General features: G+C 42.5%; 1 protein-coding gene across 3 annotated transcripts in view; it reads left to right on the plus strand.

Moving 5' to 3' along the window:
* The first annotated feature begins 20,692 nt into the window (after positions 1 to 20,692).
* CRISPLD1 (cysteine rich secretory protein LCCL domain containing 1) overlaps positions 20,693 to 24,319 on the plus strand; it is a 45,660-nt gene continuing 42,033 nt past the window's right edge. For 2 of the 3 annotated variants that reach the window (XM_049823948.1, XM_049823939.1), the window contains exons 1-2: positions 20,693 to 20,907; positions 21,851 to 22,173. In XM_049823948.1, coding sequence (XP_049679905.1) covers positions 21,916 to 22,173 — 258 coding nt within the window. In that variant the 5' untranslated portion in view covers positions 20,693 to 20,907; positions 21,851 to 21,915. Of the gene's footprint in view, positions 20,908 to 21,850; positions 22,174 to 24,319 lie in introns of those variants that run through there. The other variant, XM_049823953.1, reaches the window with a different exon arrangement.

Here is a 24,319-nt window from a genome sequence, read left to right on the forward strand (position 1 = left end):
GTGATTCCCCGCCCCCACTTCCCAGTTCCTATACTAGATGGGATGTCCCATGGTATGGAATACCCTGTTGGCCAGTTTGGGTCAGCTGCCCTGGCTGTGTCCTGTGCCAAATTCTTGTGCCCCTCCAGCTTTCTCGCTGGCTGGGGTTGAGAAGCTGAAAAATCCTTGACTATAGTCTAAACACTACTGAGCAACAACTGAAAACATCAGTGTGTTATCAACATTCTTCGCATACTGAACTCAAAACACAGCACTGTACCAGCTACTAGGAAGACAGTTAACTCTATCCCAGCTGAAACCAGGACATGTACACAGCCAGGGGACTTGGGGGTCCCTATGTTCACCTGATTGTGCTGATACACAACCCAGCGCATGCAGTCTTATACACAGGACCTCTGGGAAAGTGGGAGTATTACAGTATCAATAAGTAAAGTGCAGCTGCTTTTTTGTTTTTTCTCAGGTACAGCAATTAAACACAACATCTTCTCAATATTCACTTTTCTACATCAGTTTTTGAGCTGAAACCAATAAATTAAAAGGGTTGTCTTATAATGTCATATACCATAAAATGTCATATCGTCACAGTATTTTAGCCTCTGAGATATCACTGCTACATCGTGTGGAACCCTCGTGAAAATGTGCTCACACTTATATTTAACACCTCTAGCACCTGAAAAGTCTATTTTTTCAGCGTAGGCAGCTTCTTGTATGTAATGCCTTATTTTATGAATGCTACTTTTGTGGTTGTACCACTGTGGGGCTGTGGCTGCAGTGGTGATTACTGTTTGTCTTCACTGCCCAGTGTGTCTTTTTTACCACTTATACAAGCAGCCTGATCTTGTGGTGGGGATAGCAGCCAAAGGCTAGCATGTAAAATCCAATATACAGAAGGCAATTCTGTGTGACTGCTTCTTAACATATTAACCTATAATTAGTCAAGAGCCAGTAAACTACAGAAGAGGAGAAGCTTGAAACAGAGCATTGAGTCAGATGGAAAGGACAGTTCATAGCTCCAATAACCTCTCTGAAAAAGTTCACTTTTCCTTTCAAGCAAACACTGAAATCTTTTGTTTTGCAAATCATTTCCTCCTGTCTACTCATCTGCTTGCATATTTCAACAATACTCAGCAACTTTTTACTGGTGTGAGCTACTTTTACACTTCACTCTACAGACTGTTTTGGTTTGGATTACAACTCTAAATCTGCTGATGGTACTTGAGCTCAACCTCTGGGTGGCAAAAGTCTATACATCCCTTCCACACACAGTCCCTCAGGGTTATGTAGCAGCCTCTCTGATAAGAAGAGGTTCTTACCTGCAAATTATGTTGTGTGTGCTCTTTCCTTTCAGACTGATGTACCAGCAAGCCGTGGTGAAGCTGGCAGCCATTGGAATCATAGCTTATCAATAGCTATGTGACAGATGTCAGACTGCTAAAATTTCCTATAACCTTGATCTAGGCCATATGATTCAAGCCAAGAAAAATGTAGCAACCCTTCATCTGTACTCTTCTGCGTTATGGTGTTATGAAGAATTAGAAGTAAGCTAAGTCTTTGTCAATACTGGAAAAAAAGCCGTTGCTTGAATTGCTCACTGCGTACAGGAAGCTATCAGAAAACCGAAGGAAGTACGTGGAATAAGGTTCTTTCATATTTTATTTGTTAAATACTTTCTGAAGGAAACTGTAGATGTTACATTCTACTGTTGATTATAATGGTAGGACTGAAAGTGCTAGAAATTAGTCCACTAGTAACGTAAAGAAGATGAGGAACCAAGACAAAGTACATAAAACGTTGGTGTTCACTTTAAACCATTACTCGATGAAGGCAAATTTACAAGAAATGTAGCAGTCAGGATGAAATGTGGGTGGAGGTTTTCAGGTAACAGAAGTTTGGAGATGTCACCAGGAAACTGCTCCATGGGAATGTGGCCAAAACAAAAGCTACAGTTAAACCATCTTTGTGAATACTTTGTTTAATGGGATCTGGTTATTTGCAGAGACATAGAGAAGAGGTTATTCACACTGATTAACTTCAGGCACCTAAACTAGGAGTCTAAGCTCCTGTATAGTCAATGTAGGCTTCTTTAGAGGGCTGGACAAGATGAAAAGGTTAATTTTGATGTTCAAAATAATCTTCATAACAGTCATATTTGTCATCATTGATGAAATAGGGAGATCATCCCTGCTTAGCTACCTATCTCAAGTGTTCCCAGTTAGAAGTTGTGAATAACCTCTATCAGATGCTGTCACATTAATAGTCAGCACATTTGTTCATGAAGCAGAAGCCACATTCCAGGTGTGACCATTTGACATTATGTTAGGAATATGTGTTCTGAAATTGTCATTTCAATTTGCATAATTAACAAATGGCTTATTTGTTTTATTACTGATAACTAAGTCTAAATGAGGTTATTGAAATAAATTGATTCTGCTTTGTGAGGAGAGTGAAAACCCTGCTTCCTCAATGAGAACATTAATAAGTAATGAAAGGACAGAATAAGATTTAATTAAAAAGTCATATAAAAGAAGACAGAAAGGCAGAATAAAAAGGTAGAGAAGTAGGACTAACTAATAAATGCAAATGAGGTGTCTTATTCAGCACTCCAGGAAGGAACAGTGACAGACAGAGACAAGAGTGTTTCTCTTATTTTGAACCACAAAGAATTACCAACTATAGTATAGGCCTAACATGGAGGAAAATATTCTTGTAGATATGAAAAGAAGATGATGATGCAAAATCAGAGTTCTGTGTTACATTGTTTTAAAAAGGGCATATTATAAATGCAGATTCTATTAATAGTTTTCTGGTAACTACAATTAGTTCTTAAAAAGCAAGTATCTCTCTGAAACTACACCTGCAGAGATCTAAGGTGGTGTTTTAAGTAAGGAGGATTATCTCATTAATGAAATATTATTACAGATTTTCTTTTAATGGAGAAAAAGTGAGGTGCATTGAAATCAGTTTCCTCACCAGGAGAGACTGGCTTAGTAAATTACAAATAATGTCATTTAATTAATTATGGGTTGTTTTCATCATCTTTTTCTCATCATCTCATCAGTTTACCTGTGCCACATCAACATTTCATTTAGTGGATTTAAAAGCTTACCAGAGAATTTCCTTTCTATTCATCTTCTTTTCAGAGCTTAGTAACAAATTCATAGATTTTCTTCAAAGACAAAAAGTCTTTGAAATGGTTACAATTAAATGGCACGCTTGGAACTCAAAGAAGTGGAAATACAAAAAGCATACCAGTTTGTTATTATCTGTGCAAGATCACTGAAAATGTGTCGTGGTTTAACCTCAGCCGGCAACTAAGCTCCATACAGCTGCTCGCTCACTCCCCCACAGTGGGATGTGGGAAAGAAGCAGAAGAGTAGAAGTGAAAAAACTCATGGGTTGAGATAAAGACAGTTTGATAGGTAAAGCAAAAGCCACGCACGCAAAGAAAGCAAAACAAGGAATTAATTCACCACTTCCCATTGGCAGACAGGTGTTCAGCCATCTCCAGGAAAGCAGGGCTCCATCACCCATAACGGTGACTTGGGAAGAGAAATGCCATCACTCTGAACATCCCCCCATCTGTATATGCTGAGCATGACGTCCTATGGTCTGGAATATCCCTGTGGTCCGTTGGGGTCAGCTGTCCCAGCTGTGTCCCCTCCCAACTCCTTGTGCCCCCCCAGCCTCCTCGCTGGTGGGGTGGGGTGAGGAGCAGAAAAGGCCTTGGCTCTGTGTAAGGGCTGCTCAGCAGTAACAAAAACATCCCTGTGTTATCAATGCTGTTGTCAGCACAAATCCAAAACATAGCCTCATATTAGCTACTATGAAGAACATTAACTCTATCCCAGCCAAAACCAGCATAGGATGCTTTCAGAGAATGAACAGAAGACATCTGAAAAAAAGCAAGGCAGACTACATTTTTCAGTTCCTTATAGAAATCTGAAATGGTGCTATCTGTTGTTTTTCCCTCACTGATATTCCATAGTATGTCTAATAACCAAAACCAAAAACCAAAACATCAAAACCAGGATCCAGATTATATTCTGTAGCCAAGTGGGATACTGAATAGATAGGTTTCAATCAAGGAGGCAAAGAGAACTGGCATGACATCAGAAAGTGATTGTACTTGAGAGACACAGTATTATCTGTCAGAAGCTCCATACCTTCCCTACATGTTATGCAGCTTCTACTTCTGTTTTACTAACTATTTTGTAGCAGTGACATTAAATTGATACTGTTAAATTGATACTGCATTGCATCTTGAAAGGTAAAGATAAAAGTAGACATCAAAAAAAGAAAATACAAGCACTTGCCATTTAACAATCAAACTTTCAGTAAAAATCTGATCTGTGTAACAGGACACGGCTGACTTCAGCTTTTGCTATATCTGGCATCTATAGCTGGAGAGGACATGTTTTCCTGAGTCTAATGCAATGGCATTAGCCTGAACTACCATGTCAGCCTAGTGGAGCAGGAGCAAGAAACAATGGAGAGAAGATGATAAAATAAAGGCAAGGAAAGTGAAAACAATTGGTGAGGAGTTGAAGAAAGAGAGACAGTGGAACAACTGCCTGCCCTGTTCTAAGAATGAAAGGAAAAGGACAGTGAGCATAAGAAAGGCAACAAGGAAGAAGAGTTTAGGCTCAAAAAAGAAAAAGAGAAAAGGAAAGCTGTGAAATGAAAGAGACTGACAAAATTCATTCTGGCAGGCAACAAATGGCTGAAACAATATTGTGGTGAGCAAATTGTGGAAAATATTTTTAAAGTGCCAACTGGAAAAAAATCCTGAATTTGATAAAAGGTGGTTGTAAATGCACAAAATATAGGGTGTAGTATTGAATACTGCACAAGCAACTTCTATACATTCCAGTTAAACTTAGTGGATTCCTTGTATTCAGTAGATGGTATGTAAATGTTCATGGGTTATTTCTACAAGCCTTCTAGAAATGTTTCAAAATGTATCAGTTCTGGTTAGGCATTTTTCTTAGGCCCTATCAAGAATAGATGGTTGTTCAGGAAATCTGAACCACCAGCTGTCCTTCTTGAGCGCTCCCCTGCACAACTGGGTACTTTCCACTTTGACAGGAGATGTGTGCATCTTGCCTTGGCTTGTGTTACCAAATGTACCGTGAGATTAGGGAAAACATTAAATCACCAGAGGTTCAAAGCTTGGTTTGAAGAATATCTGCAGTCCAAGAAAGAATAAAGGCTTCCCAAACAGATTTGGGAGTAGCATCTCATATGGAAGGGAAGGCTGGGAGCAGGCATGGAGGTGCCTCTAAGAACTGACAAAGACACTGTACTAAGAGCAGCAGCCTGGTGAGGTATGGAAGTTGGATAAGCAGTTGGATATGGGAATTATGAAATATAACAGAAATATTTTCACTTGGATGTTTTAAATCACTCTTCTACACATGGAAATATATATATTATAATTAAAGATTATTATAAAAAAAAAGCTTTAAAATTAGAAGGACTTTGAACTTTAGTTTCCTTACAGTAATCTCTATAGACATTACCAATGCCAAACCATCTTTCCTGCACTTAACACTGTTTCCTTTACGTGCCTTTGTCCCTTAAACTGTCATAAAAGTTGGAAGAAAATGCTTTCCTAGCATTTTTTAAAGAAACATGCTATTTATTATACATCTGGAAATAATGCATTATATAGCTCCCTCAGAGCATTTTTTTTCTAATGTACATTTTGGGAACCTTAGACATTTCAGTTATTTTTATCATGATTAGTTAAGTATAGATGTGAGTCTTGCTGACAGGCCATTTTTCAAAACCTTGTCATATGCCAGTGAATGGGTGGTCCTGATGTCAGGAAGTGATTGTGAAGGGGAAACCTGACTGAGGGGAGAAAGTGCGTAGAGTTAAAATTTGCCAAGTGTCAGGTGGGTCACCACATTAATGCTGTATGGCTTTTTATTATGACAATATTATTTTGAGTATGTGATATGCTACCATTCATACATAGTAATTCAGCTGTAAATTCGTGTGATTTGAAGTATTTAGGAGAAAAATGCCACAATACATAAAAAATGTCACTCACAAGTTTTCACTGAAACCACAAGGATCAGGTTTCACAATCTTCCCCAAAAACTTTCAACCTCTGAAAAATTTCTCAGAAGTAGTTAACTCTGGCTTAAGCACCTTTTAATACAGATTCCCTACTATGCACCCTGACAACTTTGCACGTAAGTGGCAGTATTTTGCCATTTTACTATTTTTCAAAGTGCTATGGTGAGATTTTAAAAAATCAAACAAACTACTGTACACTTATCAGATCTATTACAGAATATATTGCAAACCTACAAATATTCAGGTATTAAAACTTTACTTTCCTAACGCTAGACCAGAGACCAGAAATTATGCGCTATTTCATTACAACACTGACAAGCAATAGCAGAGAACACAAACACAGCAGTATTTTGATTTGCTAACTGCAAAGGACATACAGACTACCAGTAACATTTGAGGGATAGGTCCTTTTTCCTCCATTACTGAATCAATATGATTTGCACAGAGGATACAAAGGAATCAAATCTCCCCTTTCTAGCCATGTACTCACATGTGGGGATGTTACAGGTCTAGTTCATTAGTGATAATGGCAGCAGTCAGTGATACCTTTCCCATGTAGCAGAAGTGTCCAGCTCACTGACCCTACCAGATATACGTCTCAATTGCACAATCAGACCGTGCCAGTCACAGAAGCCTTCTAACTCCCTGTCCCCCACAAGATCCAGACTGTGATTCCAGCAGCCCTACTGCATTTTGAACATTTCACACCTTTGAACATTTCACACCTCATCTGCAGTCGGTGTATTTCTTGCATGCTACAAACTAATTAAAATGAAGCCACATCAAATTTCTTTTCCAAAGGAAGCAAACTTTGAGTAAACGTTGTTGCTTCCACTTGGCTGCACTGAATTTTATGACATCCTCAGGAGGATCAGTTGCAAAAGGCCATATGGCTCACAAAGTTTATCCTCAGATTGGTGAGGTACTATTGCAAAGATGCCAAGATCCCAAATCTCTTACCCACACCATGAAAGACCTGTCCCTTTTCCCCTTTTTTTCAAGGCAAGAAGGAACTGTGGTATGAAAATATTGCAGTCCATACCCTCTGTAACGGTCTTGTTTGCATATATAAATATTGCTTCTTTAAGAAAAACAGACACTGGCACCAATGTAAGAATGTATGTTTTAATATTTGCGCACATACAGATATCAGTCTGTTTAAAGTGAGAAGGCTGAAGAACAGGCACACACAACTGGCACAAAAGGGGAGCTGACCTTTCAGTATTTACCCTGGTCGTGTTTTCAATGGCACACACCTGGCTGACGTTGGCGACGCTGTTTTGGAAAGCGCCAATAGACTTTGCAAATGTGAAAGCTTCTTTGCAAAGCATTTACTATACTGCTTGCTTGAACTTCCTTTTCTGGGGCCCCACATTCTGTGAGCAATTAATTATGTTTTACAACACAAGCATTCAGAGAACAGGTCAAGTGTTTTGATGTGTATAACCTGCACTCCTTCAAAGGTGCTATTCCTTCAAAGCAGCAAGTCAAATCCTCACATACCCTCCTTTAGCTGTAGCTGCAGCTGTGTGGGTTTGCAATCTACTGCAGCAGCTGTGGATGCAGCATATTCCCCAGTCCTTGGCAGCAGTGCTCTGTTTTAACTGTGGGTCAGAGGAAAGAGAGAGTTGGGATTACTGGATGCAGAACAGCAGAGCATGGAAGACTGATGAAATGGGAGATTCCTAGGAAAAAGGAGTTCTCTAATAAACATCCCTTTATATTCTTCAGCCACCTGTATACCCATGCCCATACTGCTGCCAAATGTAGGATTTTTTAATGCATAACCCAGGCTACACAAGCAAAAAAGTGGTAAATAAATGGTATATCTACTTAGAAATATGTGCCCAGTTATTCTGAGAGGTGAGGTAGGAAGATAGGGAATTGTAAAGAGATTGCTCCTGAGAAGGAGTTGGAGGTCCCGATATGAGGCAGGTAAGTAAATGGAATAACGAAGTTGAAGAGGCAGAAACTAAAGGGCTGGGTCTTGCTATGAGAGGGAGTATGGGGTCTAGTTGCTTGCTGGTGGAAGGACACAGCAGAAGTGCAGAGGAAGGGGGGAAGCATGGGACTGGGACAGAATGAAGTAGAGAGGAGAATTTGGTGCTTGGCTGATCTCGTTCAATCAACATTTGACACCGCTAAGTTTAAAGAAGAAATGATGGAAGAACCTGCATTGCAGACGCAGAGCTGGAAGCTGCTGCTGCTGGTGAGGGTGGCAGCCCATCCACATCACGGTATCCTTGCAATGGTCTTGCTCTTCTATAATCATACCCGTCTCTCCTTGATACAACCAGATGTGCCACATGGATCGATTCCTAAAGCCATCATTGTCTCAAAAAAAGATATTGCATCACAGACCTTTTCCTGATACTGGAAAATAATTTACCCAGTGTGAGGAATGAGTATTTAGAGGTGCTAACAGTCAAGGCTATGCACTGAATTGTAAATGACTGGCAAATAAGCTATTAATTAAAAGAGAAATTGATTCCATCTTGTGGGATTTAAGGAGAAATAAGATTCTCACAAGGTCTTTTCTCAGTGCTCTTTTAGTACAGCTAAAGGCAGTATTTTAATTTTCAAATAATCCAAGCCTATAATTAAAGTTACATTTTTGCCACAAATTTTAAAATATTAATGAAACTTGAATAAGTCTGGCTGAAGTGCTCCCGGGCAAAATATAGAAATATGCTAATGAGTGCCTTCTTCAAAGATCTACTTATGAAAGAGCCATATTCCAACTGACAAAGTTCATTGCTTTCATTCTCCTTTGTTATCCTAATTAAATCTTCCTTTATGAATCAATTTTTAAACCATTCCTTCCTTTCATGTGCTTGTGGAATCATATATTTAATTACATTTATCTGGAAATTTACAGGAAATATAATAATAACAACAAAAATGAATAATCTTAAGATCTTTGTTTTAAACATCTTGTTGATTTTTGCTATCTAGAATGAGTTGCTACTGAAAACTGGGGTGATATGTAGGACGACATAAATTAATTCTGAATTAGTGGAATCATAACTGTCCATACTGGTATAATTTATAAAGACCCTGTTTTGCACAGCAGGGTCTGAGTAATTTATAGAGAGAAAAAAAGAATTACTAACAGCCTATAATAGAAGAATTAGCATGCTTAGTCATGCCAACATAAAATCAGAATTAAATATTCTTACTGATCCTTGAACACTGCTGTTTCAGAGTCTTCCAGTTGTTCTATCAGAATGTGAATATAGGTCATTTCACCTGACCTTTAGGCTGTGGTATCATGAGATACTAAAGGACCCCCAGCACCAATTCAGAATTGTAATAGCTAAATAATACAATTTTTCTGTCTGATCTATATGCCTGTACTAGTGCAGATTTGTTCAGGAGAAAAAAACACCCAACTGTGCAAGAAGTTATTCTGTGTTACCTAAAACTATCCAGTGCTCTAGATGTACTAACTGTACCACAGGCATGATTCCAGTATCTCCTTAGTTCTTTTGGCTTCTGGTGCTCCTGGAGACTTCTGCCCCCCAAATCCCTAAAAAGCATCAATCCTTTCTCTAGGTGAATGCTACCTATGATCAGTGGAATTATGACGCCTCTGTCTGATTTTGCCCGCATTAAAAAGACATGTGATTCAGCTGAAGCAAGGCCTGGGACTTGTAAATCATTCTGTATTTCACTGTGGGATCTCATCTCGAACATCTGTACATAGGCAGAAGTGCTGGATGTACCAGATCTCTAGGAGAAAGGTTGCAGCCAAGGAGCCACTTAATTAGTGTGGCATGGATAGCGTGAGGTGTTACAGATACCGATGCAGATGATTCTGTATTGGAACCTGAACACGTTTCTCAGATGAAGATGCTGGACTGGTATCACTGTCAGCCTTGTTTGTTGTCCTCTTCCAGTCATAAGAAGGTTGGCTGAAGTAAGTAGACCTGTTCTGCTCCACCTCACAGCTTTTAAGACACAGGACGATGTGGGAAGCAGAAGCTGAGTCCAAGATACAGGCACAACCATGGCAGAGGCTGTCCCAGGGTGAAAATGGGTTTCTTAGAGCTAGATTGCTCCAGGCCAGTCAAGACATCTGAAGTCCCCCGATTATGCTGCAGGAAACTGTGAGAAAAGAAAAGCAGCCTGTGTAGAAGCTGTTCCATAGGCCCTTTTTCATATGTGTTTGATTTTAAAAAAACCAAATACATACATAACAGACACAAACCAGACCCAAACATTTCTGTCAGCAGGAAAGTAAAACATTTATGCCTTGCACCATTTCTAGCTCTGGGATCAAGGCAGTGCTACTTCCTATACTTCTCATCCACATAACCAGCCATGCATCTCTCTCAGCTCACTGAGAGAGTTCTGAACCTGCAGGATTTGGAGCACTGCATTGCTATTAGTTCAAGGTACCTCACAGCACTTGTCATACCAGTGCTATGTAAGTCACAGCAGTTCTCAGCTGCTGCTTTTCTCAGACTGGACCTTCTAGTTTTTCAGGGTGACAGTACCACTGAAACCTGACAATTTCACTTGAAGTTACAGTTTGTGACCATCTGCCTTACTGCAACTGTGAAGGATAAAGCAGGCAAACACTAATAGGACATCAAGTCTGATACCAATGCATCTCTGCCTTCCCTCCAAAGTTGGTGGCTTCTAGATACCCACAGTATCTTCTAAACTGTCAGTGGGACTCCTAGTTTGTTCAGTGGCCAAAGTAGCTCAGCACAGATGCATGTATCATTTTTCCCACCCACTAACAATTTCTAACAATTTCTTCATCTTTGTAGGGTGGTGTACTGTCACCAGTTATTGTTCTTCTTATGTATCCCAACACCTTCAATAAGGAGTAGAGACGAGGGCCTGCAGACATCACCACTGGTAAAACGTACGAGGCTGGTACTTGCAGACTGCATATGCTACAACTGTGCCCAGTTTAAGCTGCACAGGTCATGCTGGAAATCTACCAAGTCTACAAACTCTCACTACCAAAGTAATGATTGATCCATCCCTGTGGGCCTGGTGATATAGCAGGTGACCAGCATGGCCTGGGTAACTTGCAGTGTTAAGCATGTAGCTCTGGAGGGAACAAGATTGCCAATCTGCCAGAGATGTCTTCAGGAGGCAGAAGTATGTGGCTCTGCTCCCGCACTGAGGCTAAGTTTGGCTGTAGGTCAGGGGCACAGAAACCTTGGTACCTATGTTGCTAAAACAGCTCAGGGGTTGGAGGATTAGGAGTAGGGATGGTGGGGCCCCATGCTGGCATCACACCCAGGTACTGTCATGACCTTGACACCCTAGGGGAAGATGGGACAGTGCAAAGATAGAGGCCCACTGGAAAGAGTTGTCATCCCTCTGTGTCTTTTACAGAGCACCAGCCTCCCTAAAAGAGGCCAAGTCTTTCCCTGGCAGACAAGAGAAATGCCTGGTAACGGGTAGGTCAGTGTCTCGGCGGTGAGTGGAGGTGCTGATGACACAACGGTGAGGGAACCACACCTGAGGCCTCCCGAGCTAAGAGCTCCACAACTGAAGGAACAGCTGAGGAGTTGCTCCCTGCAGCTCTCTGTGCCTCTGTAGCCAACTCTACCTCCTGGGCCATCTCTGGGCTATAGCCACAGGCCCACAGTTTACCTTCTCACGTGTCTCAAGAATTTTCCCACCTTAGTGAGGAATGTGCTAGGCCCACGATTTAAACTTGCTGGTTTTGTCCCTCTCCCCAAGATAGCTGGCTAGGGGATCGGGACTGAGGACCGTGTGACAATGCATAAAGAGAAGGGATCAGGAGGTAGGGGAAGGAAGGAAATGGGCTACCCTGGAAATGATCATCTTCCATGCCAGACACACGGTTTCCTCTAGTTTGCTGTTCAAGGACCTTGTGTGGCTTTGTTGTCTCATCTGCTTTACTGGCTGTAATGGGAAGGGTGTACGTGGTTGATTCTGCATCTGGGCAGGCTCTTTGGATAGCGTTACAAGGGAAGGGTGACATTCAGCTGCAGTGAGTCAACAGCAATGATACAGTCAGTGTAATCCACTGACTGGGGCCCCGGAGCTCCTTGCTGCACCAAAGGACTGTCCCTCCTGAGGTACTCCCACAGCCAGCAGGAATAGCACCAAGTTGCTCTTGCAGAACAGTTCGCCAGGTAGAGCGACCTCTCCTTGACAAAGAAAGGTGACAAAGAACATTCCTATTCCTCTTTGTCGCACTGTGCGCTGCCACTGGCATTTGGATGATGTTTTCCCAGCAAAAGGAAAGCATGTGGTAGAAGGCAAGGTATTTGCACCCCAGTGGGAGAGGGCTGGGGACGGACGGACATGGAACTGGCCTAGTGAGGCTAGAAAAGGGAAGGAGAAGGGCAGCATGGCGGAGGGAGAAGAGGAGAGGCAGAAGGGGGGTGAAGACTACTTATAACCATAGAGACTTGAATGGGATGGTGATACTATACACTGAGATTTCCTTCTGCACTGCTGTCAGGGAGTTGTTCCCCAGCACAAAGGCAGCCATCTTCTTATGGATCTTAGAGAATCATCACCACAGCTGAGAGCCCCATCCTCTCCACAATGTCTGTGTGGGTCTCAGGTTGGGGCAAGACAACACGATCAGTGAGGGTAAAAATTTGCCTTACTCCCCCACCCCAAACAAACCAAAAAAATTTACCTAGATACTCCAGAGGAACAAAGGAGAAAGATGCAGCAAGGGGGAGGGGGACAGGACAGAAGCCAACAGGAAGGACACTTCTCTGTCCCTTCCCTTTCAAGGGGCAATAAACTGAGGAGTCTAGGTGTAGCAGGATAATCCATTCCTGGCAATAGCAACAGTGGTTGCAGCAGTTCAGACAGTAAACGTTTGATCCTTCTCCTCAGCCCCCAGTGAGGCAGTAGGCATTTCCATTTCTGTGCTGCTGCAGCCAGCAGGCCCTGCCACAAGCAAAGGCAGTGGGGCAGGGCTTGTCCTTCTGCCCTGGCTGGCCTCGGCTGGGCTGCAGCTCAGTCTGCGAGGGGAACGGAGAGCAGAAAGCGGCTGGCTCACCTATGGTCCCTGCGCAGCCTCCTCTATGGCTGGCATTGGAGACAGGGCACTGGGCTAGATGGACCATTGGTCTAACCCAGCAGGGCACCCCTTATGTCCTTCAGTTATTTGTGCTATTCAAAGATTTCCTATGCTTAGATTTAGATGATCAGAAGAAAAAAAAATGCTTCTAACTGCCTAAACTTCATAGCACCTCTGTGATACTGTTTCTGTGCCAGCCAACTCGGACAAGCAATCAGGATGCCTGGGGAGATGGAATTTATTCCTTGGGGGGGAAAGAAACCCCAAACCAAACAAACCAAAAAATCTTGAGCATTTTCAATGGAAAGGTCTTGGTCCAGGGACATACTTCTCCATAAATTCTCATTTTCAAACATTTTTCTCCCTTTTATTTTGAATCCTTGCTGTAATTCATATGCTGGTAAAGATGCTACTTTTAACAGTGATACTGAAAAAGTACTGATAGTCCTACCTCACTTTAGAAAAGCTGATATGGCTAAGTCAAGCCATTTCTTTTACAGAGAGTAAACAAGGAATTAATGACTCTCACAGGGTCAAACTGGACAGGACTGCACCATTAATTAAACTGTTAAACTGTTAAGCCACTGCAATGTTAAATACTCTGTTCTAACTGGCAGGAAAGGATTCAAACTTTGGTTTGCTCCCTCATACACGCAGCTCAAGTGATTCATACATATGATTTTATAAATAAATTGCCAGCCACATTTCATATAAAAAACATAAGAACATGGGTTTTGTTCAAAACTTATCACAACAAAATCCACCTATCTTGGAGTAAAAGCTGGTTTGGGGCAAAATGCTCCAGTCCTGTCTGCAGCAACACTGAGCACAAATGCAACATTTAATTCAGTTAATTTTATGGGACAAATAGCTGGAGACAATAAAAACCACCAACAAAGTTCTCAGTCCTATTCCAAATCAATCAGCAGCAAAGGGACTCAGAACAAAGTGTTTCTGCGCTTAAGGCTTGAATTTGTTGGAGCTGTCTGGGTATATCTGTTCAGGCAGAAAAAACCAGCATGCTCGTAAGTCCCCTATCCATCCAAAACAAAAAAATGAGAAAAGCATATGGTTGTGAGCTTAAAAGTGAGCAGAAACAGGAGACTAAATCAACGAGAATATATATGGTACCACATACCTACCCCAGTTAGTACTTTATTTCAAATACATTAAATGTATTTATTGGTTTTCAGTGCGATTTCATTTTACCAGAGGTACCCTCATCACTGGGTTACAAAAGCGTTACTACACATCTTCCTGGCTCAAAGTATACTTGATTATTTTGAGAAATAGAAGTGACAGAGAGAATGCCATCCTGACTCACTGTAATGTACAGGTTGGGGGAATTAATCAAGGACAATCAGGCTCAAATCCTTTTAGAGAGGGGTGGAAATGGAAACCCACTCTTTCAGATGCTGACTGATTATCTCTTGTGGTACTGTGTAAAAGAAAAGGGAGTATGTATTTGTCTTTTTTTATATTTTTATGAACAGCCATATTGAAACAATGAGTATATGTGCTAATATCTAAATGTCAGAGACTATTTCTGTGAGAGTCCAATTGTTCTTAATTTCAGGAGGTTTTTTGTTTGGTAAACAAACCAAATCTTTATATGCTTAAGAGCCAAGGGAAGCAAATGAACCAGTTTTACAATAAATAACAGTTCAGAAATCCAAACAATTTCCTGTATCTTTCTTTTAAAATGTATCTTCAAAGTAATTTAAATCTTGTCATTTTTCTTTTTAATGATAACCTGCCTTCCATTCACCTCAGCTCCCTAGTGCCCTGCAGCTCTGACATTTCTCCATTGGTTAAAATCTTTCTTGGATTTCATATTAGTTGCAGAATGTTAACTGCTGATAACTGTTGTTCATTGTTGATCTTGGAAAAAAATTAAACTAAAAAAATAAACTGTTCTTTGTCTCAATTAGAAGCAAAGTAGAAGCTCCCCTTAGTAGAAATAATTGCTTCCATTCACTGTAAATACACGAGAATTACTTTTTCAAAGTAATACAATGACAGTGAAATTATAGTTCTATCCTCACCCAATCATTGTATTCAAATTTTAAAATGAAACTTTTAAAACTAGTAACATAAAAGTAAAATCTTCATGCCATGTATTTGTAACTTAAGTGTAAAAAATTATGTTCAGGTAATTGTTCTAGAACTCACTGTATGACTATTTCATGTATCTTTATAACCCAATTTATATTTGACTATTTACTTTTACAGACATTTGTGATTACTTTTTCAGTCACTTGTGTGAAATAGCTGGTGAAGATGGTGCAGAAAAACATTTCTGCCAATTTTACTCTTCATCATAGTGATGGATAATACATGATAATAGGTATGGCTCCTTTTTCCAAAGGCCAGGAACTGTGGAGTGTTACAGGTATCTTTGTTAAGTCCTGTTCTTTTAAGTATTTTTCAAGCTTCCCGGAGAGATAATGGGAAACCATGATTTTTGTTAACTCTGGTGGTGAAATAGCAAAAGCAATGGATATAAAATTTTCTCTATGATGCTACAATGTCTAAAGACGACCAACTTTTGAATCAACAGCATGTTGCACAAACTGTACTACAGAATGCATAGTGATACCTGTTGATAAAAGGAAATGCTTGGAAATGCTACTTGGTACGTGCAAAGTGTCCAGGCACGTGTATGGTTTCTGATAGACAATATGGGATCTTTATGCAACTTTTTACTCTGGTAAATCCACCCATAGGAAAGCTATGGCCCATTGCTTTTTTTGTTGAGTTCTGTCTCTGAATTACCAACATAGCTGTGCTCCTCAAGTATAAAGCAGTTCACGAGATCCTCAGCAATGGATGTGGCCAAGACATTTTCAGCTGAAGGAATCCATCTATCAAAAGATCTTGCAACATTGGAATATTTTTGTTTTGGATAAAGGTTTCCCACCACACCCAGAATAGCACAAATAACAACACCCATCATCTCTCTACTTCATTTGTTTTCCTTGCTAGAAACCTTTTGTGACAGTTTCTTAAATCTGACCAGGCAGAAAACAAAAAAACTGCAGAGGCAGTTTGGGCAAAAGCTTAAAGCAAGGCTTTGAACACAGTTCCTCCATTTTAGCCACCAACTTGCAGATGAAAATATTTACCTTTTCTAGCTCTATGTATACTCAATTGTAAAACTGAACAGATTAAACAAGAACCACCAAAAGCAAAATCAAATCAGACCGCTCAGCAACATGGAAGGCACATTAGGTGTCAGTGAAGGAGCATTCAAGAGCCTGCTACATATCAGGAAGAGATTAAATTTGAATCAGTGATGTCAGTGATGAGTGATGACATCAGTGATGAGTGGTGACGTCAGTGACAAGTTGTGACAACAGTGACTCATCAGTGGTGAGTGGTGTCCCTGAAGGGTCCATATTGGTACCAGTACTGTTTATTATCTTCATCAATGACATAGACAGTGGGATCGAATGCAAGCTTGGAGATGACACCAATCTGAGTAGTGTGGTTGACACGCCTGAGGGATAGGATGCCAGCCAGAGGGACATGGACAAGCTTGAGAAGTAGGTCCATGTGAACCTCATGAGGTTCAACAAGGCCAAGTGCAAGATCCTGCATATGGGTTGGGGCAACCCCCAGTATCAATACAGGCTGGGAGATGAAGGGATTGAGAGCAGCTCTGCAGAGAGGACTTGGGGGTATTGTTGGATGAAAAGCTGGACAAGAGCTGGCAACGTGCGCTTGCAGCCCAGAAAGCCAACCGTATCCTGGGCTGCATCAAAAGAAGCGTGACCAGCAGGTCAAGGCAGGTGGTCCTGCCCCTCTCTACTCCACTCTGGTGAGACCCCACCTGGAGTACTGCATCCAGCTCTGGAGCCCTCAGCACAGGAAAGACATGGACCTGTTGGAGCGGGTCTAGAGGAGAGCCACAAAAATGATCAGAGGGGTGGAACACCTCTCCTATAAGGACAGGCTGAGAGAGTTGTGGTTGTTCACCCTGGAGAAGAGAAGGCTCCAGGGAGACCTTACTGAGGCCTTCCAGTACTTAAAGGGGGCTTATAAGAAAGATGGGAACAAACTTTTTGGAAGGCCCTGTTGTGATAGGACAAGGGGAAATGGCTTTAAACTAAAGGAGGGTAGATGCAGACTAGATAGAAGGAAGAAATTGTTTACAACAAGGGTGGTGAAACCCTGGAACAGGTTGCCCAGAGAGGTGGTAGATGCCCCATCCCTGGAAACACTCAAGGCTGGGTTAGATGGGGCTCTGAGCAACCTGATCTAGTTGAAGATGTCCCTCCTATTGCAGGGAGGGTGGACTAGGTGACCTTTAAATGTCCCTTCCAACCCAAACTGTTCTATGATTCTATGACTGAAAATTGGTATCCCACCTCACAGACATGTCTCTTGAAAAATCTTCTGCTTGGCCATTTTTGTGGGAGTCTGAAGCAATTTGCCACATTGTCAGGACAGGCAGGCAGAGGGGTGCCTGATCTGAGAGTCACTGGAGCCAGTTTGTGATATATGCAGTAATGTATACCTCCAGGGGGTTGAACTTCAGGTGTACCACAGATTTTTCTGGCAAAAACTGTTTCCACGATTTAGTTGCCTACAGGACCAGGCAACAACTAAACACCATTTTTGTGGGTCTAATTTTTGGAAAAAAAGAAAAACCAAACCTCTTGCAGTTAGGCACCAAACTCCTGTAATGGATCAGACTTTTCAATAGTACTTTCTGGCTAATGCAGTAGCAAACCAGAAGGTATATTAACTAAAGATGTTTAAAATCAACAGAAAGATGGCCTGGATTTTTCTTCTTCCTTCTGTTTTCAATTAAAAGCCCAGCTCTTACAATTTAGCAGATTTGCTAAATACGTGTTTATATGTATTAGTGTCTTTCTCTCTGTCTTACTTGGTGGTGTCACTCTTTCTTAAACCAATTATCCATGCTTGGGGAGGCCTGTGTATTATTTCTATTAGGAAAACAAATTGATGATGAAGTAAAATATCTTTCATTCAGGCCCTTGTTTATTTACAATGACTGTGGGAATTGTGTCTCCTCGAACTCAGGAGGACTCAAACAGCAGAAAATAATTTTTCCCTCAAACTTTAAATCACTATTTAGCCAAAGTTTAGGCTGAAAATCTTCCTTTCTACGATTTTCTCAGTGCCATATTGTCAGTGCTTGTCCAGCATGTACCTGATGACCCCTACCTGATTTCTTTCAAGTGGATGTTTTTGTTGTAATTGTTGTTGCTGCTGCTACAGCTGTTCAGAAGACAGTTACTGAATCTGTCTGTCTGCATATGCCCTGTCTGTACGTGCCTTCGGGAAGGGAGGATAGTTAGCTTTAGTTTTGGGAGACGTAATGGTGCTTAACTGTTTATTATAACAATTTTAAATTATGGTCAGAGGTTTAAACCAATCCAGAATAACAAAAAAAGGAGAAAAAGGTCTCCTGCAAGCTGATTAAGACAACATATCCAGGCAATTAGACTTAATTATATACACAAAATTAGTGGATAGGTCAAAATATCATTTGTCAAAGTCACAAGTTTTACGTGGTCACAAATCATACAGCCATAAACCAAATACAAAGGGCACAGTCATAGAGTATAAGGGGTTTAGACACTTGATGATAAATTAATTGATAAACAAAAAAAATGCAATTTAAGTTAGGCCTGTCTCTTTTTATATTAGTATTTATTTTATTCAATCTAAAACCTGCTTTACAATCTATTAAGGTCTTCAATCTGACAAAGACCAAATACGATCAAGTGTTTTCTGCAAAGTACGATGAATACTCAAAATGAAAGATGGAAGGTGATGTTTGATCTATATTCTATTTGAAGCCCAGCAGATGTTCAGTGCTGATGGAAAGGGGCAGCTACTGTGCTTTCCAATGATTGATGGGAACTCCATAAATATGTTCATTCCTTTAGAATTTTTCAGTTTCTTGTATGCAACCATTAATGTAAACCTTTTCTGATGCTTTCTAATGAAATAGCACTTGTGCCTGAACACAGAATAAATGGCTTGATACGACACATATTCTTTATTCGGTGATGATGGTGAAGCTGTGTCCCGATGGTATAGAGTCTACATCTTGGCCTCCAGAGATATAAAGAGGATTTAAGTCTATCTAGCAAGACAAATGGGATGTGAGTATTATAAAAATCCAGATTTGACATGTAGACTGTATCAAGTTCTTCTAATTTTTGGTTTCCCTCCCCTCTCTTCAAACTCTTTTGGAAGACCAGACCGTAAGTAAGGCTTGTTATTCCGTACCAAAAATGACAGATGTTAAGGCATCCTGGTGCATAAACCCTGAAAAAACTTGCGTCTAGTCTGTGTATCTAGCTGCACAGTGGTATTTTACCTCACACAGTTTTGCTAGGAGAAAAGTTTAGTGCCAATACTTGGATGCAGAAGTCCACTTCCCAGCAGTGCAAAGAATAAGCCATAAAGATCAACCAACATAGAGCATAACAATTTTTGCATGTCACAGTGCGTAAGTAACAGAGTACCTGTAGCGTCCTGCAAGACAGGTTTGTTTCCAAGTCTTTAGGGAAATTATAACTAAAACTGAGAAGGAGAGAGTACAATAAGAAGCAGTGTGTTACTTGCACGGCATTGTTTCTCTTGGGCCCATGAAATTTGGAAGCATTTATAGAGACGGTCTGAAGCCAGCTGGATTCTGATGAATTTTAACCTCAGCCTCTTCGTTTCTGAAAATGAAAATACAGTAAACCTTTGCAAGCTGGTACAGCAGTCCTGTGAAGGCTGGAAGCTGGTCAGTCCTGCCCTTAGCTCAGTGTACCAAATTACACTAAATAAATGAAACATTGTCCCCATCAGCTTGCACAAAAAATTCAGGCTAGAAGACTTTGATTGAAATGCAACGAGAAGTACCTATCTGATGCCTAGTCTTGCCGGAAACAGAAATGAGCTGTTAGAAGCTTTGGAATTCTGCTTCGCAAAGAGAAGTCCCGTGCGGCTGGTCTGAACCCACAGTAAAATTCACGTCCCGATACCTCCAGCCATATTTGCACGTTCCGGACTTTCGCGGAGCTCACGTGCGAACACCCAGCTTTTTCCCTCCGCCGTGTCTCAGCAGGAGCAGGCTGCCTCAGCACCCTCTCGCCCGCTACCAACGGATGGAGGCGGCAAGGGACGGTCCGTGTCCCCCCCCGCCCCGTCCCCCCCCGACCTTTTCTGGGCGATAGCTTCTGCAGGACCGAGGCCAGCTTCTGGCGGGAGGCTGAGGTCCCGCACCGCCCTCGCTGCCCCGCGGGACTCGGGGCACGGCCCGGGGAGCCGGTGCGGGCTCCGCCGCCTCCGGCCGCTCCCGCGCCCGCCCGGGCGCGGCCCGGCGGTGCGGGCGCGGGTGCCGGTGGCGGTGGCGGGGGCGGGCGCGGTGCCCGGAGCGCGGCGCGTCCCGCCCCGCGGGGTGCCGGGGAGGGGTGTCCGCCGCACGTCAGCGCCGCCCGCGATAAATGCGCGGCGGGGCGGGAGCCAGGAGGAGAAGCGCGGAGCTCCACGGGGCGGCGGCGATCCGGCGGCCGGCGGGGGAGGCGGCGGCGGCGGCGGCAGCGGCTCGGTCATCGGCAGCCCCTCGCCGCGGCTCCGCTGCTGGACACGTCCGCACCCACCGCGGCTGCCCGCCGCAGCGAGCGGGGCGAGGCCGTGCCTGCGCCCCCCCCGGCCCCGGCCCCGGCCCCGGCCCCGGCCCCGACGCGGGCCTGGCGAGGAGGTGGGCGGCGGAGCGAAGCTGGCTGCGGAGAGAGGAGGCAGCCGCCGCCGGAGGGGTAAGGGCGTTGGCGGGGGGCGGCCGGCGGCCCCCCGCAGCATCCTCCCCGCGGCGGGGGACGGGACGGGGGGGCGGCGGCATCCAGGCCCCGGCGGCCGCGGGGCGCTGCGGGGGGGGGGGGGGGGGAGCGGCTCCTCGGGGCCGGCGGCGGGCGGCGGCGGCGGCGCGCCGGCGAGAGCCCGGTTCTGCCCCCTTCGCCTCTTTTTGTTCCCCTCGCAGCGGCCGGGTCCGGCGTGGCGGGCTTCACGCTCTTTCACCCAGGGCGAGGGAGCGAGCGTGCCTTTCCTACCTAAAGCACTCAGTCATGTAATAGGCGGTGTCGGAATACTGTGTTCTTGGAAGTGGTGCTACTTCTGAGAGCTGTCTGTGCTTTCCTTTGTTTGGTGAATAGGATAACCCCATCGCCCCCCACTTGCTCGTCCGAGTTGACTACCTTTAGTTTTATTAGAACAAAAGCTTCAGTCAAAGTCGTAGTTTGAAATGCACCAAGAGGGGATATTTCTTACCGACTTCGTTGTGGTTTTCAGTTCCCATTTTGGCAACTAATTCAAGCCTTTTAACTCCTTTTTGTGCATAAATTCCAATACTGGAAGACGTTATCTGCAGTCTAATCTTCATTGATGTCTGGCTCCTTTTAAGTAGATACGAAAAGCATGCTGTCTCACATGCAGGCAGTGAAATGCGCATGACAGTGTACTATATAAAACCAGTTGAACAAACTGAAGTTCATGAGGTTGGAGATAAGCCATCTTCCCAAATCCATGGTGTATACTTAGTAGAGTACAAAAAAAAAAAAAAAAAAAAAAAGTTGCATCCTGGTTTCTCCCCCTAAAACAACAGTGGCAAACTCCGTACAAACTACAGGTTTTGTTGCTTAGTAAGTTCACACAGGCCGGTACTTCAGCCTCCAAATTACATTACTCTCTCTTATGCATTTACAGCCAACAGACCTGGAAGAAAGACTTTGTCTTGGAGCTAACTCCTGAGCATTTTGAGATCGTTCATCATGAAGTATGTAGTACAGGAATGGCTCAGAGTAACTACCTTGCTATTCATAGCTCAAGCAGTTTCTGCAATGGTTCTTCCCAATGCCACGCTCTTAGAGGAACTTTTGGAAAAGTACATGGATGAAGATGGTGAGTGGTGGATCGCCAAGCAGAGAGGGAAAAGGGCTATCACAGACAGTGACATGCAGAGTATCTTGGATCTTCATAATAAATTACGGGGTCAGGTGTATCCACCAGCTTCCAATATGGAATATATGGTAAGGAAAAACTGATAGCGACGTGCAGAAAGAAATGTTCTTAGAATAGTTACTGTCACTTTATAAAACAGCACACTTCCAGTCTTAGCTTGTTTTCTCATTTAAAGCACTTGTTACTCGTTTGTCTTTTTTTTTTTTTCTGTACAGGGGCGAACTGTGAGATAAAAATGCCTGTTTGTGGATCAAATGCCATGTTCTATAGATATTAATGGGTTTAATCCCTCATAGCTCTCCTGAATTTGAGTGGCAGTTCCTCAGTGTTAGGGACCAATTTCCAAAATTGCATTACTCAAAATAGTTGATTGTTGCCTAAGAATTTACCATCTAAGAAGAGTACTGAACTATGAAGTTTCAAAATAACATGGATTCTCTCCCACGCTTCTAGGTTGGACGGAATTTCTGGGCAAAATGAGGCTTCTATAACAAGAAAGTCTTGTATTTAAGTTGGCATGTGTTACTGGACTGAAGTCCTGTATGTTCCTGTGTTTAACAGATTAATAATGTAATACATAATTTCTGTTTGTGTTTTGCCTTTAAGAAGCCTCTGTATTTGGTTTGTTATTAGTAGACTTAAATCTCCCATGTTTTTGAACTTTGATTTTATGCCATAGTTCAAGGCTAACTCTCTCCCTCCTTGCTAATTAGATCAAATCAGGTCATTAGGGCTTTTAAGAAGTCCAGAGGTCTGAAAAGAATGGGCAGTTTTTCTTCTGTATTCTTGTTGCTGCAGGAAAGCTCAAATCCCTTTCCTGTGTCCACACTGTGTATTATTTGTTTATCTGCCCAGGCACAAGAGAAATAGCATTACTACAGTTGGGTTGTTTATACCAAATATTACACAGGTTTCCTGACACTTTCCCTTGTAAGGTTATGACAGAGGATCATATTAACACATTTCAAGATAAAGATATCTTTCCCAGCTTGGAGTGATGTCTCTCAGCTTGGAGATCTGATTGAACTGAGCATATATGCGTCCTGGAGAAACCACGCTTGCTTAAACCATCAATAAAGGTAGTTTAACTTAAGTTTACCTGTATGAGTGTTACTATATTAGACTAAGGGCCATCAGAGAACTAGTTACCACATTTCATCTCCAGACAAAGGGATGATAATATCTGAAACCCCTTTAACCTTTTCAGTTACAATTGTCTGCACATATCCTTAAACTTTGTTTTCTGTTGTGACTTTTTCAGACCTTGTTATAATACAGAGTACCTTTTTGTTCCCAGTAACTCAGATTGATTTATTTCTGGAAAACTTAAGGAAAAGCTGTCCAGCCTTTTTGTAAAATGAGAATAGGAAGACTGTATTGCTTTCCCATGTTAAAATACCACAAAACTTCTTCCCAAGATTCTACAAAAGGGTAGCTTTGACTCTTTAGTTATGTGCCTTTTTCCATTCGTAATGCCATTCTACATTTGCCTGTGTTACATATCTCGAAAAGAACAATTTCGATGTACTCATTGGCGTTAAGATTTTTGACAGCTGTATTCTTCAAAGGTTCCTCCTGCACTGCACACACTTTGGCCTAGACTTTGTGTTAGGTCTACATCTGGAACAAGTTTTTGGGTTTTGTTGTTGGTGTTGTTTTTGTGCTCCCCTATGACCTCTGACCCAGAGTACAAGTAGCATGGAAAAGAGATTACCCAATTTTAATGTTGAGGAGATATTCTTACGTCCCATTATTCAGAACATGACAGCAGCTTTCAGGAGATTGGGATTCAATTTTGGCATAATATCCAAGGGAATCAGGGATTGGGATGGGCAAGAGTTTGGGATTTGTGAATGCAAAGGGTCTGTGTAAAGGATCTGGTCAAAGGGATGGAAGCATGTTCAGGGACAGGGACCCATAAGAAGGGCATGGAGAGAGGCTGAGAGTCTGGTCAAGAAGATGTTGAGAAATCAGTGGTATGGAGGTAAAGAGCACTTGATGAATAGATGTGGCTAGGGGAAGAACTGACTCTCTGGGCAGAAAAAAACTGGGAGCAGGAGTTTATGGAGGGATGGGTAAGAACACAGAAATTTGCTAAGAGGCTACTTAAAAAGACTAAGCCTTGGAGTGAGTGGGAAGGGAGATTGTACCTGGAGGAAGCAGGCAGGAGTCAGCATTGAGAACTGCAAGAGGATGGTTTAGGAGTCAGCAGGA

This window comes from Accipiter gentilis, chromosome 2 (genome assembly GCF_929443795.1).
Source record: "Accipiter gentilis chromosome 2, bAccGen1.1, whole genome shotgun sequence".
Lineage (NCBI taxonomy): Eukaryota > Metazoa > Chordata > Aves > Accipitriformes > Accipitridae > Astur > Astur gentilis.